This window comes from Macaca nemestrina, chromosome 5 (genome assembly GCF_043159975.1).
Source record: "Macaca nemestrina isolate mMacNem1 chromosome 5, mMacNem.hap1, whole genome shotgun sequence".
NCBI lineage: Eukaryota > Metazoa > Chordata > Mammalia > Primates > Cercopithecidae > Macaca > Macaca nemestrina.
Window position 1 is genome coordinate 140,566,079 of NC_092129.1, and position 14,676 is coordinate 140,580,754.

General features: G+C 55.0%; 1 protein-coding gene across 1 annotated transcript in view; it reads left to right on the top strand.

The window, feature by feature from the left end:
- C5H6orf132 (chromosome 5 C6orf132 homolog) overlaps positions 1-7,211 on the top strand; it is a 42,634-nt gene extending 35,423 nt beyond the window's left edge. Inside the window, exons 4-5 of the mRNA XM_071097046.1 lie at positions 635-3,875; positions 4,458-7,211. Of these exons, the coding sequence (XP_070953147.1) occupies positions 635-3,875; positions 4,458-4,575 (3,359 nt within the window). The 3' untranslated portion in view covers positions 4,576-7,211. The remainder of the gene's footprint in view (positions 1-634; positions 3,876-4,457) is intronic.
- Positions 7,212-14,676: the final 7,465 nt, after the last annotated feature.

The following is a 14,676-nucleotide window of genomic DNA, read 5'->3' on the forward strand; positions in this document are numbered from 1 at the left end:
TTAATTAGTGTGTTCAAGGTCGCTCATCTAATAAGTGGTAAAGCTGGGATGTGAACCCTGGACTTTCTGGCTTGGCCAAGATCAAGGTCGCAGTAAAAAACAGATGGCACACTCAAAGGGGATAACTGAAGAGAGCTGAGTAAAGGGACGGCGTACCAGAGTGTGAGCTTGGTTAGGCGACTCCTGTCTCCTGGGAACAGTGACACCCAGGGACTGAACACAGTGGGAGAGGGACATCCCGACAGGACCTGTGTCTGCGGGGCAGAAAGGCAGCTGCTGCCAACCTGTGACGCAGCCAGGAGGCAGCCAGAGGAACCAGAGGCCTGGCCCTCTTGTCCCCACCCCCCATCTCAGAGGGCAAGGGAGTCCCGGCGCCGGTTACAGCGTGACTCTGGGGAGGCAAATGGAGGTTATTCCTTACAGGCTTCAAAGGCTGTGCCAGGGACAGGCAGGGGACACTCCCAGGACAGCTCAGGAGACTGGACACGGGGCTGCTCCCTCTCTTGGTGTTCAGGAGAAAATGATCCAGTCATTCTCTTGGGCGCCCACCCCTGCCCCTGCGCTGGGTAAACAGAAATTGGCAGGGCTGGTCTGCTTTGTTTCTGCCCCCCATCTTTGTCTCTTCTTCTTTCAGGTACCAGCTCACTAGTCAATGGCAACCTCCGACTGTACAGCTCTGTGGGTGACCTGAGGCCTGGGCAGTATGGCCAGGATCTACTCATCCCCCCACCTCCCCCAGGCCCAGCCCCGGGGCCCCCCCAGGACATTTCACAACCTCCAGGGGAGTTGCCACTGCCATCTCCACCTTCCACAGCACCCCCACCGCCTCCCTTGCTGCTGGAACCCCCACCCCCGCCCAGCATGGCCCCACCTCCACCCCCAGTATTGGAGGCCCTGTCCCCACCACACACTCTTTCCTCCCCATCCACACCCACCCCTCCTGACTTCATTCCCCCTGCCCCACCCTTGGCCTTTTTAGCCCCCCCACCACCTCCTATGCCAGCCCCAGCACCCCCAGCTCCAGCATCTCCTCACACAGTGGGAACTCGTCTCTTTCCTCCTGGGGGTGTCACCAAGTGGAAATCAGATGTAGCACTGAATGGCAGGCAGGCAGAGGCCACCAGATTTAGCCCCCCGAGAAGCCCTGCTGAGCCAAAGGGGAGTGCCCTGGGACCTAACCCAGAGCCCCATCTCACCTTCCCCCGTTCTTTCAAAGTGCCTCCCCCAACCCCAGTCAGGACTTCGTCCATCCCAGTTCAGGAAGCAAAAGAGGCTCCTCAAAAGGAAGAGGGGGCCACCAACAAGGCTCCCAGCCGACTCCCACTGCCTCCCAGCTTCCACATCCGCCCCGCCTCCCAGGTCTACCCAGACAGGGCCCCCAAGCCAGACTGCCCTGGGGAGCTCAGGGCCGCAGCACCAGCCAGCCCAAGGCTGGGCCAGTCCCAGTCCCAAGCAGATGAGCCCCCAAGAGTTGGGACTCCGGGGACTCCGCCTCCAGCCCCTCCCCTGCCCCCTCCTGCAGCCCCCCTCCCTCCCCCACCACCCCCACTTCCCCCAGCTGCACCTCCTTTGCCCTGTGCTCAGAAGGCAGCCCATCCACCTGCTGGATTTACAAAACCCCCTAAATCCAGCTCTCCTGCTCTCAAACCCAAACCCAACCCCCCCAGCCCAGCGGACACAGCCTCTTCAGCACCTGTGGACTGGAGGGACCCCAGCCAGATGGAAAAGCTGCGGAACGAGCTGGCGGCCTATCTCTGTGGCTCCAGGAGAGAGGACCGATTCCTCAGTCACAGGCCAGGCCCAACAGTGGCCCCTCAGAGCAAGGAGGGCAAGAAGGGCCCCAGCATGCTCGAGAAAGAGACTCCCCCGAGCCCGCCAGCAAAGGACACTCCCCCAGGTGTTCCTGAAAAGAGTCTTGGCGGCAGCAGCCTGACAGAGACAGAGGCTACCCCCAGCCTGGCCCTGCCCCCTGTGGACTACATTCCCCAAGACTCTCCAACTCCCAGTGTGCGGCAGATCCGGAATGAGCTGGAGGCCCGGCTCTCCTCATCAGCAGAGAAGGAGGCTAAGCCCAGCATAGGATCTCTACCCCCTAAGCCTTGGCTAGAAGGGGGAAGAATTTTTGAAAATGGGGCTGATAATGACAAACTCTCCAAGCCTGTGGCCAAGAATCTGCCACCTCAATCTACCACCCTGCTGCCAACCACACCACTCCAGCCCAAGGCCATGTTGGGACCAGCCACACCACCCAAGGCCACATCTGGGTCAGCCACACCACCCCAGGCCACACCTGGGCCAACCACACCACTCAAGGCCACATCTGGGTCAGCCACACCACTCAAGGCCACAGCTGGGCCAGCCACACCACCCAAGGCCACACCTGGGCCAACCACACCACTCAAGGCCACAGCTGGGCCAGCCACACCACCCGAGGCCACACCTGGGCCAACCACACCACTCAAGGCCACAGCTGGGCCAGCCACACCACCCAAGGCCACATCTGGCCTGGCCATATCATCTACAGCCACAACTCTGCCCACCACCACATCCCAACTGATGGCAGAGAAAGACTCAGGGCCAGCTGGGCAGCCAGCGAAGCCAGCATCTCAAGAAGTTTCCACTCCCTCCCAGCAAAGGGGAGAGGGGTCCCCCTCAGAGGCCACTAGGCTGCCCACACAGGGAGCCCACTCATCTCCAGCCCTCCCACCAAAGACATCTCCTGGTGGAGGAGAGGTGCCATGTCTCTACAAGCCCCACTGCCACCAGGGCAGCCTCAGCCGTGAGGTTGCTGTGGTGATGCCCACCCTGGCCAGAGGAGGGGCTGCAGGGCCAGGGGAGCCCGTAGAGGTGAAGGAGCCCCCAGGGCTGCCAGCCAAGCCCTCTGCCTCAGCCCAGCCCACTGATGAACTCCTCAGGCACCCGGTGACTGGGGAGGTGGTGGAGCGGGGCTCACCGATGGCCCTGCTCCTGGCGGCCAGGCAGAGGGCGCAGAAGGGGAGACCTGGAGGGGCTGCCCTGGGTCGGTCCTCTCTGCCAGGAAGTCTCCGTGACCACAGCCACCAAGCCGAGGTCAGCTCTGACAGCATCTTCCACAGCCAAGGCAGGCCCAACTCCTTCACTGTGGTGCCCAAGTTACCCAAGGAAGCTGAGAAGGACTCCCCGCTGACGATCGAAATACCCAATAAGTGGGGGCCGCGGCCGGGAAGAGACGCCGAGGGCACAGAGCCAAGCCGCAGGCACAACTGGACAAAGCCGGAGCCCCAGGCCCCTGTGGCCTGGGAAAGAGCTGCTACCTCCAACCTCCCCCAGGGCCACCCGCTGCCCAAGTCCTTCTCCTCTCCACCTTCTCCTTCGTACAAGAGAGAGGAGGAGGAGGAGGAGTTCAACTTCGAGGTCATCCCACCGCCGCCAGAGTTCAGCAATGACCCTGAGCCCCCGGCCCCGGCCCTCCAGTATCTGGGCCGCCGGAGCTCCCCTCCCCGGAACAACTACTCAGACTTGGGGCAGCCCCCGAACGCTGGCCCCGGGGCGCCCCCAGCTCTCGGCTTCTTGCGCTTTCCCGTGGGCGCGCGCTACGCTGGGGCTGGGGGCCTGGAGCGCTTCTCGGGAGGGGGCCGCTCGCTCATAAAGAAGCGCCTGTACGTCGGGGAGCCGCACCGCGGCCCAGGGATGCCCCGCGGTGGCACAGGCCGCAGCCTGAGCCCTCCCAACTGCTTCCGGCCGCAACCCGGAGGCCCCGAGATGCGGCGCGTGAACTCGGCGGGTCGCGCGCCCCCCGGAGGCCTGCATGCAAGGAGGCTGTCCCTGGAGGGCGCCGCCCGGGGCGCCGCGGAGGCCAAGCACAAAGCGCCTGGCAGCGCCCCAGCTGCTGGCAGGTGAGCTGCGGACCCGCCTGGTGCGGGAAGCCGGGAGGGGTGAAAAGCCAGGCGAGGGCCAAGGAGGCCCGGCCATCAGTCAAGAGAAAACATTTGGTTTTCTCCCCTCGGCCTTGCAGGTAGAACGGCGAGGGAGGCCCACTTACCGGGAGAGGGCGCTGTTGGCGCCTTCCTGACCTGCTTCCTGACCTCCCTTGTTCTCTTTCCCCATCATCTCCTCTCGTCTCTCTCCCACCCGCTAGATCCCAGCGGTCAGGCTAAGTGTGGGGCGGGCAGAGATCTGAGTGGGCCTTCGGTGGAGGGATTTCCCAACACAGAGTTGGATCCAGACACAGGCTAGGAGTGAAAGATTTCTGAGAGAGAGGATATTAGGCATGTTCTCTGGCCAGCAGGGCCCAGACCGGAATGGGAGCCCTGTCTGTGATGGTCTCAGTCCCTCCCTGGGGTCGATAAGCCCAGGGCTTGTGGGGGCAAATACAGAAGTATGAGCAGCATCTTTTCCTCTCGGTCCCTGGGGGAGATGGGAGGCGTGTTGGCTAACCAGCTGCAGATATTAACCTCACTTCTCTTGCTCTCCCCCAGGTCTCCCCACACCACCACCCGCTATGGAAGCCCCATCAACACGTTCACCGTGAGGCCTGGGACCCGCCATCCCATCTCCTATGCCTGCTCAGGGGCCCATTGGAAAGCCACCTCCTGAGCCAGGGGCTCTCTTAGCTCTATTCCAACAAACTGTGTCCTTAAGGATCTGGGCACTTGTTTCTTGTGGGGGGTGGGAGGTACACAGCAGCTGTTAGGCGACAGAGGAGTCTTTGATCCCCAAAGACCAACGATGAGAAGCAGTGGCCCAGGAAGATCAAGAGTGGGCTTCTGTTTCCCAAAGCCTGGTGTGGCTGTGGACTGTTTACATATCGGGGTTGGGAGGGGAAGGAGGTTAGAGAGGAGGAACCATTAAGGACCTGGGCGCTGAGTTTCTGCTCTCTGGTACTATCTGCTTTAGCAAGAGTTATTTAAAACAGTTTTACAAGCACGGCCTACTGAGCAGGTTCTGAAAACAAGGGGTGGGTCACTGATTCTGAACTGGAACCCATCAAGATAGCTGTGATTGTCTCTCAGGCCCTTGCAAAGGGCTGATTCCCAGCTCTATCCTGGTGGGTGTGCAGGGCACCGAAGGGAGAGCTTTAGCCTCCATCACCTGCCATCCCAAGCAAGAGTGAACACCTGGGGTTCCTAGGCGCATTGAGGTGGGACCAGGAATGTGTATGTATAACACATGGAGAAGGACCATGTGTGGGGTGGGGAGAGAAGCTCCCACATGTGGATTGGAAGCCCTTTGCATTGGCCAAGGGCAGAGGTGGGAGATTGATGGTTCATTTCTCCTTGGCTCTGGCCCTTAGCTACAGGGAAGCCTAGAGAGAGGACACTTGGCAAGTTTAGGATGGGAAGCAGGGTTAAGCCTGGCTGTGCTATTCAGACCTGTGCAGCCCTGATTTTGGGGATTGGGCCCAAGGAGCCATGAGTCTTTGGCTTGACACTAGGGGCTTTACATGGCCAGGTCTCATGGGATTTGGAGAGGGCATTTTTCCTAACACTGATACTACAAGTCACCAATACTACTGATGCCTTAAGATGCTAGAAAGCCTTGGAGAGTGGAGGCAGCAGAGATGGGAATGGAGGTCTGAAGAAGCTTGCTGCTGAAGGGGAATGTGTTTGGGAAAGTCAAGAGTGGTAGGATTGGTTGGCCGGGTGCAGTGACTCACACCTGTAATCCCAGCACTTTGGGAGGCCGAGGCTGGTGGACCACTTGAAGTCAGAAGTTCGAGACCACCTTGCCAAAATGGTGAAACCCTATCTCTACTAAAAATATGGGGGGGAAAAAAAGGGTGCTAGGATTGGGCCAGTTAAGAGCAGGGGAGACCTGGCCGGGCACGGTGGCTTACGCCTGTAATCTTAGCCCTTTGGGAGGCTGAAGTGGGTGGATCACAAGAGATTGAGACCATCTTGGCCTACATGGTGAAACCCCGTCTCTACTAAAAATACAAAAATGAACTGGGCATGGTGGTGTGTGCCTGTAGTCCCAGCTACTCGGGAGGCTGAGGCAGGAGAATCGCTCGAACGCGGGAGGCAGAGGTTGCAGTGAGCCGAGATCGCGCCACTGCACTCCAGCCTGGTGACACAGCAAGACTCCGTCTCAAAAAAAAAAAAAAAGAGCAGGGGAGACCTATTAGTATGGTGACCACGTGTCCTTTGCCTGGGCTGTCTAGGTTTATGCTTGTTTTCCAGTGAATTAGACCCCCTTCCACTTTGCAAAAAAGTCCTGGTTTAGATGCTATAATCACCAAACATACCAGGAAGCAATATTCCTGGGTCTTGCTTCCCTATCTTCAGGTCTTGGTGGGCCAAATTCTTGGGACCAGACCAAGGTGGCCTGCCTCAGTAAGAAGGAAGGACTGAAGAGTGGTCCATTTCAGAGGAGCAGGCTGGTGGGGGCCAGCCAGAAAGTAGTTCCCTTTGGGGGAAGATGTTGGACATTTATTACTTGTGGTAACCAGCCTAGGCACTGTGTTGTCAGGACAGCAGGTGAGCCACTTTAGGGAAGAAAGTGCAGGGGTGGGTGGGTGCCCAGATGACCAAGGCCAGCCACCATGATGGGGTAGGGCCTGGTTATCTGTGTTCAAGAAGCGAATCCCACCCCAGCGCCAGCACTAGCTCTCTCTATATGTATGTATTTTCCCTGTACAATGTTTTATAAAAGAGATCACTAATTTATCTGCTGTGCTAAGGCCTGAGGAGTGGGGTCTAGACTCTCAACTGTATATTGCTCTGGGGTGGGCAGGGAAGACTGAGTCTCACTTGACTTGGAAAATAAACGGCCAGTTTGGACTGGCCTCCAGCTCCATGGCTGTGTTTGTCTAACAAGGATTTGGGTAACTAATGGATACAGGCCACTATGCTTAGCATGGATAGACTGCCATCAACTCACCCACATGACTCCTGTTCATGGCAAGCTAATAGTCTAGTGGAGGAGAGGACTGAAAAAGAGCACACAAAAACATCAAAAATTACAAGTAGTAAGAAGGAAAGGAACAGGGAACGTGAGAGAATAGCTAGATGTGGGGAGAAGAATGGATTTACTTTAACAGGGTGGTCAGGGAAGGCCTCTTGTGGTGGTGACATACTGATTTAGGCAAAGCATCCAGCACGTGCCTAGCACTTAGTAGTAGATCAACAAATGGCATCTTTGGGTGATGGCTACCTCACATTCGTATGTGGCCCATTACAATTTTCCATAAAGCTTTTTTTATTTTAAGGCCATCTTGACGTCATACTTTTAGAATATTTTATTTTATTATTATTATTTTAGACGGAGTCTTGCTCTGTCACCTAGGCTGGAGTGCAGTGGCACCATCCTGGCTCACTGCAGCCTCCACCTTCCAGGTTCAAGCGATTCTCCTGCTTCAGCCTCCCGAGTAGCTGGGACTACAGGCATGCGCCACCACGTCCAGCTAATTTTTGTATTTTTTAGTGGCAATGGGGTTTCACTATGTTGGCCAGGCTGTTCTTGAACTCCTGACCTTGTGATCCACTTGCTTCGGCCTCCCAAAGTGCTGGGATTGCAGGCATGAGCCACAGCACCCGGCCCCCAATTTATTTTTTTTCCAGAAAAGAAAACCAGAAAAGTCATCTCGAGACAGTGTTAGAGAAAGCGTTGTGTTTCCTCCTCTGAGTCTTTTGTGGGGACTTTATGGGAAAAGGAAGATGACTCACTTACTCTGAAATTTGGGCTTCCAGGAAGGGCCTCTCCCATCCTTGGTGCCTCCTCGTTCTCCTGTCTCTCACTGTCCCCCAACATATACCATGATGTCCTCATTCTGGAAACCCCGAGTCGGGATAGTGGCTCAGGCCCTTCATCTGGCTTTTCTCCCCCCCTTGCTCCCTTCTAACATTTTCTCCCTCATCTGACATGGGAGGGGCAATGGTTAACCTAGGAGGGAGGGCAGAGAACAAGGGCCCCACATCCTGGCTCTGCCTCTGACAAGCTGTGTGACCGGGGTGTCAGCTGACTCATCGGAGAAATGGGGAGGGTGGACTTGGGCCTTGTCTGGATATTAAACTTTGTTGGTCCCTGACCTCTTTGAGAAACTGATGCACGCTTCTCAAGAGGCCACAAGTGCATTTTATACACTATTTCAGGCACCCCACAGATTCCCCCAGATTCAGGCTCCACAGGCTTCACGTTGAAAACTCCTTAAGTGACAGTGGTCAAGGTACCCGGCAACACTTATTTAACCTTGACAGTTTGCAAAGTTCCTTCTCTCTCTCATTTACCTGTGACAATCCTCTAAAATGTGCCGGCCATGTAATACTCCTAATTCCATTTTGCTGATGAGGAAATCAAGGCCCCCGGGAAGACATGTGAGTTGCTCAGAATGACCCCTCTGACTGGAAACCCTGTTCTTTCTGCGTGACTCATCACAGCTGCCTCCCTTAGAGCTGTAACCACTCTCCCCACCCACTTATCCTCTCCCAGTCGTACCCCCCAAACTTTACCTCTTTTAGAGTGGCGGTGGAGGAGAGGCTGAGTGGGCTAGAGCTACCCTGGTGCCAAAACAAGATGAATGGGCATGGGTGGGGCAGATGTTCCTGGATCAGATTGGCCACACCTTGGTTTCTGAAGCCTTTTCACTATTCCCTGGGCCAGAACCCCACCCCACCTCTCTTGTGAAGCCCAGCCTGGCCCAAAGCAACAGCTAGGACAGGTCCCTGGAAAAGCTGAGCTGGAAGCCTGGGGCCTGGCGTCAGCAATATGTAAAGGGGCCTGTCCTGGAAAAGGTCAAGCTCAGCTTTTGTCACGGCCAGGCTTGTTGAAGGAGAGAGGCTTCCTCTCACTCCAGGTGAGCCCTTCTGTGCAAAGCTGTAGGACAGAGGTGGCTCCAGAACCTGGAGGGGTGAGGGAGAGGCCACCTCACTGCTGAGCTGTCAGGCAGGCCTGCCCCCACCTGCTCACCCACCTGCCTACCCCTGGCAGCCTGTGGCCGCTTCCATTTCTGCAGCTCAAAGGCCATCATCAGTCAGCTGTACGGGCGGGATGGGCACTGGCACCTGTCAGAGCGCCCGGGCCTCCTCCCTCCGAAGCCCCAGGGATGGCCAGATTCTGAGCCCTGCTGTTGGGGCCTCTGGGATGCTTTTTGCCAGCGATGTGAGAAAAGGTGCTCCTCTGGGAGAGGGGAAGAGACCAAGGCAATTTATTATGAATACTCCCTCATTGCACGGATAATCCTGTGCTCCTCTGCCCAGTTCCCACACCTCTGGAAACTTGACTCACATTTGGCACAGATGAGCCACTCCTCCCTCCTTCCCCTTCTTGAGAATCGTTCTCTGAGCCTGTGCGGAACAAGGTGCTCCGATTCTCTGTCTTGCACGCTGGTTTCTTTCCTCCCTCCAGGTGTCTCCCTGTCCACCCTGTCCTCGGCTCTCCACTCCTTCTCTAGTTTCTTCCTTAGGAGACAGTGTCACCCCTCAAGCTCACCTGTACCAGGGGTCCATATTTCTAACTTTGGAAGTGCCTCCTGGATATGTCCATGTGGGTGCCTGGCCATCCACTCAAATCCAACCTCTCTAAAAAGTGATTCTCCCCTACTTCCTTCTCACACAATTGTGTGGCCAGAGCAGCCAGACCAATGGCTCCAAACTACCCCCATACTCATCCCCGCCTCATTGCTTGGGCTCCCTTGGCTTCCCATAGGCCAGCTTACACTCAAGGCCCAGCTTGGATTGGAGCTCCTACAGGAAGCCTTCCCCAGCCCTGCACTGCTCAGAGACCTCTTCCTCCTCCATACCTACCTCTCCCACTTCTGTGGCAGCCTCTTCTTATTCAGGCTTCAGCTCAGACATCCCTCACCTACTAGGCCACAGCAGCTCCTGCCGAAGCTTCCCACAGCCCCTGCTGGTTTCCTTCCCCCAACTAGTGTTACTTGGTCTACATCTCTCTCCCAGTAACGTATAAGCTCCACAATGTAAGGACTGCCTCACTCATCACGGTATCCCCAGCATCCAGTGCTGCTCCTGGCACTAGCAGGTACTCAGTATATTGAGTTTATTGATGAATACAAGTTAGTACTGAATCAGATATCATCAAGCACTGTGTAAGTTCCTTGGCTGGGCGCGGTGGCATAAACCCAGCACTTTGGGAGGCCGAGAGGGGTGGATCACCAGGTCAGGAGTTCAAGACTAGCCTTACCAACATGGTTAAACCCCATCTCTACTAAACATACAAAAAAATTACCTGGGCGTGGTGGTAAGCGCCTGTAAACCCAGCTACTTAGGAGGCTGAGGCAGGAGAATCGCTTGAACCTGGGAGGCGGAGCTTGCAGTGAGCCAAGATCACACCACTGCACTCCAGCCTGGGCGACAGAGCGAGACTCCATCTCAAAAAAAAAAAAAAGTTCCTCAAGGGCAAAGGCCTTGTCTCCAGTGGACTCATGAATACCTAACCTTATCCTTTCTAAGTTGTGGAACTTCATCTAATGCTGAGGTTATCAAGCTTTGAGAAGGTTTAGTTTTAGGGATGAGTTTCTAAGGTCTCATCATAAAGGTGTCCAGACGCCTTGGAGTGGCTCCTGCCTGGTGGGCTGAGATACTGCATCCTCTAAGTAGAGACATGAGCTGGGATGTGATGGCACCAGGTGAGGGAGTTCTGGTCCTCAGAAAGGGCTAAGGCGTGGGGATCTCAGGCAGCCCTCTGCACCCCACCAGTGAGCCAGCCACAGGGCGGCCAGCTCCAGTAATCCAAGTGATTTGCACTCTGTTCCTTTTTCCCTTTTGAGCTCCTTTGGTCTTCAGCAAACTTAGTTGGTGCCACAGCCTATCTCAGCTGTGGACCAAGGGTAAATTTCTGTCACATGTGGGCCAGAGAACTGAGAAGGCGCCAGGGCGGCAGAAGCCAGCCAGACCCGACCTGTTCACCAGCCCTCCCCACCTGCAGAGCCCACCTTCAAGAGGAAAGCCCTACGGTTCTAGGTTTGGTTTTTATTAAGGAATGGGCTCCCTGCACGAGGTTCTCAGGGCCTAGCAGGGGTCTAAGCACAGAGTGGGGACCAATAGACTTGCTGTTTTGAATCTCTTCCACCTCAGCATAAGATCATTAGCCCTAATGCTACTCCCAGAAATGGGATACTTGCTTCTCATTTTTTTTTTTTTTTCCTGAGGCAGGGTCTTGCTCTGTCGCCCAGGCTGGAGTGCAGTAGTGCCCTCATAGGTCACAGCCTCCGGAGCCCAAGTGATCCACCTCAGCCTTCCAAGTAGCTGGGACTACAGGCATGCACCACCAGGCCTGGCTCATTTTTTTTTTTTTTTGAGATGGAGTCTTGCTTTGTCGCCAGGCTGGAGTGCAGTGGTGTGATCTCGGCTCACTGCAACCTCTGCCCTCTGGGTTCAAGCGATTCTCCTGCCTCAGCGTCCTGAGTAGCTGGGATTACAGGCACCTGCCACCACGCCTGGCTACTTTTTGTATTTTTAATAGAGACAGGGTTTCACCAGGCTGGTCTTGAACTCCCGACCTCGTGATCCACCCGCCTTGGCCTCCCAAAGTGCTGGGATTACAGGCGTGAGCCACTGTGCTATGCCTAATTTTTTTTTTTGAGACGGAGTCTTGCTCTGTCACCCAGGCTGGAGTGCAGTGGCCGGATCTCAGCTCACTGCAAGCTCCGCCTCCCGGGTTTACGCCATTCTCCTGCCTCAGCCTCCCGAGTAGCTGGGACTACTGGCGCCCGCCACCTCACCCGGCTAGTTTTTTGTATTTTTTTCGTAGAGACGGGGTTTCACCGTGTTAGCCAGGATGGTCTCAATCGCCCGACCTCGTGATCCGCCTGTCTCGGCCTCCCAAAGTGCTGGGATTACAGGCTTGAGCCACCGCGCCCGGCCTCTGCCTAATTTTTGTTTTTATTTTTTTATAGAGACACAGTCTCATTATGTTGTCCAGGCTGGTCTTGAACTCTTGGGCTCAAGCAATCCTTCTGCCTCAGCCTCCCAAAGTGCTGGGATTACGGGCAAGAGCCACCGCACTCATACTCCCTTCTCATTCTTGAAAGTGGAATGTCTTCAATCTTGTCTTCTGCAGACTGAGCCTTCTGACTCCTTTCAACTTTCCTCACTGCAAAGGAGCATCTCCTGCCACTTTTCATTGTTGCCTCAGTTTATTTTCTGAGTCATTCAAGAGAGTTTGGTAGGCTCCTGCTTTCTCTCTCTCTCTCTGGGCTACCCCATCTGTCATCTTCCTGCCTTTTGGTTCACAACTTTCCAGCATTTGTTCTAATAGCTAAGGGCAGCATGGAATTCCACCAATGCAATTCAACACTGTGAGGGGGCGCTACTCACTACAAGCCAAGGAACCTCACAAGAGGCTCACAATTGAGTGTGGAAGACGGACATACACACAAATAACTGGAATGGAGCAGGAGAATGCCAAGCTCTCCCACCCAGGAGAGCCTGGTGGCCCAAGAGAGCATGGGACCACATGGGGCACTGGTGGGCTGTCCTTGTGGTTGCCCTCTCTTGCTGGCCTGTGACCCTTATGGGAGCACGTGCATGAACTAGGCAGAGGAATGAGCGATGCCCTTTGTGTGCTTATTTTTCCTACAGAGCGAGCTGTCTTTCGGTGACCTCTCTTGGCCATTTAAAGCTGCTCTTGACATTCACTTTAACTGGATTCTCCAGGGAGAGGGGAGGGGAGTGAGCAGAAGGCACCTGTGTAATTTACCCTGGTGTCCAGCACCACGGTCTTAGTCTGGCATCTCCATGTGTGCATGTGGAGTGGGCATTAGCCAGCTGGTGGCACTTTGCTTACAAGTGCCTGAAGTTCGTGTGGCTGGTGGGGTTCAGGTTCAGATTGAGATCCATCTGAGGTTGACATGGCTCCTGCTAGGATCCAGGCACAAAGCTAAGTGCTATCCGGCACACCAGTCATTCTCAAACTCAGAAGTGCATCAGAAGCACTTGTCAAAACACAGGTTTCTGGGACTTGTTCCAAAGCTCCTGATTCAGTGGGTTTGGGGTGCGGCTGGGGAATTCATATGTCTTTCTTTTTTTTTTGGTTTTTGTTTTCTGAGATGGAGCCTCTGTCTACCAGGCTGGAGTGCAGTGGCGCAATCTCGGCTCAGTGCAACAGCAATTCTCCTGCCTCAGCCTCCCAAGTAGCTGGGATTACCACCATGCCCAGCTAATTTTTGTATTTTTAATAGAAATGGGGTTTCACAATCTTGGCCAGGCTGGTCTCGAACTCCTGACCTCAGGTGATTCACCTGCCTTGGCCTCCCAAAGTGCTGGGATTACAGGCGTGAGTCACCACGCCTGGCTGGGAATTCACATTTCTAACAAGTTACCAGGTGAGGCTGCAAGTCTTGATGGTACAGGGATGGCACTTCGAGAACCCCTGCTGTGCAGTGTCATGTGTCATCACCTCATCTCCCTTGGGGCAGATAGTGCCATGCCCAGCTTACCAAAGAAGAAACCACAGCCTCCGCAGGCCAACTGACCTTGCCAAGGCCACACAGCTGGAGGGTGCTAGGGAGTCAGACAGCACCTGCTGCACTGCCTTTTGCCCCCAGGGCAATGGGGTTGGGGTGGTTGTGACAGCACTCTCCAAATTTTTGTTTCAGAGAGGGCAGTAAGTAGAGAGAGCAGGCTTGGGGTAAGCAGTACTGGGAGGTGGTCATAGAGTCACTGTTAGGCTGACAGTCATTCCTTGGGTGGCCATAATGTTTTAAAGACACGATTTCAGCAAGGTGCAGTGGTGCATGCCTATAGCCCTAGATACTTGAGAGGCTCGCTTGAGCCCAGGAGTTTGAGACTGGCCTAGGCAACATAGTGAGACCTCATCTCAAAAAATATTTAAAAATAAAAATGATACCTTTGCATCTCTCTCTCTCTCTCTCTCTCTCAGAGACAGGGTCTTACTCTGTTGCCCAGGCTGGTGTGCAGTGGCATGATCATGGCTCACTGAACCCTTGAACTCCTGGACTCAAGTGATCCTCCCACCTCAGCCTCCTGAGTAGCTGGGACTACAGGTGCGCACCACCATGCCTGACTAATTAAAAACATGTTTTTTTGTTTTTTTTTTAAAGATGGGGTGTCGACCGGGCATGATGGCTCACACCTGTAATCCCTGCACTTTGAGAGGTTGAGGTGGGCGGATCATGCGGTCAAGAGATCGAGACCATCCTGGCCAACATGGTGAAACCCCTCTCTACTAAAGATACAAAAAATTAGCTGAGCGCGGTGGTGGGCACCTGTAGTCCCAGCTACACGGAAGGCTGAGGCAGGAGAATGGTGTGAACCCAGGAGGCGGAGCTTGCAGTGAGTGGAGATCGCGCCACTGCACTCCAGCCTGGACGACAGAGCGAGACTCTATCTCAAAAAAAAAAAACAAAAAAAAAACAAAAAAACAAAAATTAGCTGGGCGTGGTTGCACGCACCTGTAGTCTCAGCTACTCGGGAGGCTGAGGCAGGAGAATCACTTGAACCCAGGAGGCGGAGGTTGCAGTAAGCTGAGATTGCACCACTGCACTCCAGCCTGGCGACAGAGTGAGAATCTGTCTCAAAAAAAAAAAAAAAAAAAAAAGATGGGGTGTCGCTGTGTTGCTCAGGCTTGCTTCTGTTTCAATCAAGCCTCATGATAGTGGTCAGCAAGCACTCACAATGGATGCTACACTGTCTCCCTGACCCTCTCCCTTTCTAGGACTGAAGCTTTCACACCCCAGCCAGCAGCTGGCAGTCCCTCCCCAGGAATTGTCCTTCCAGGGGA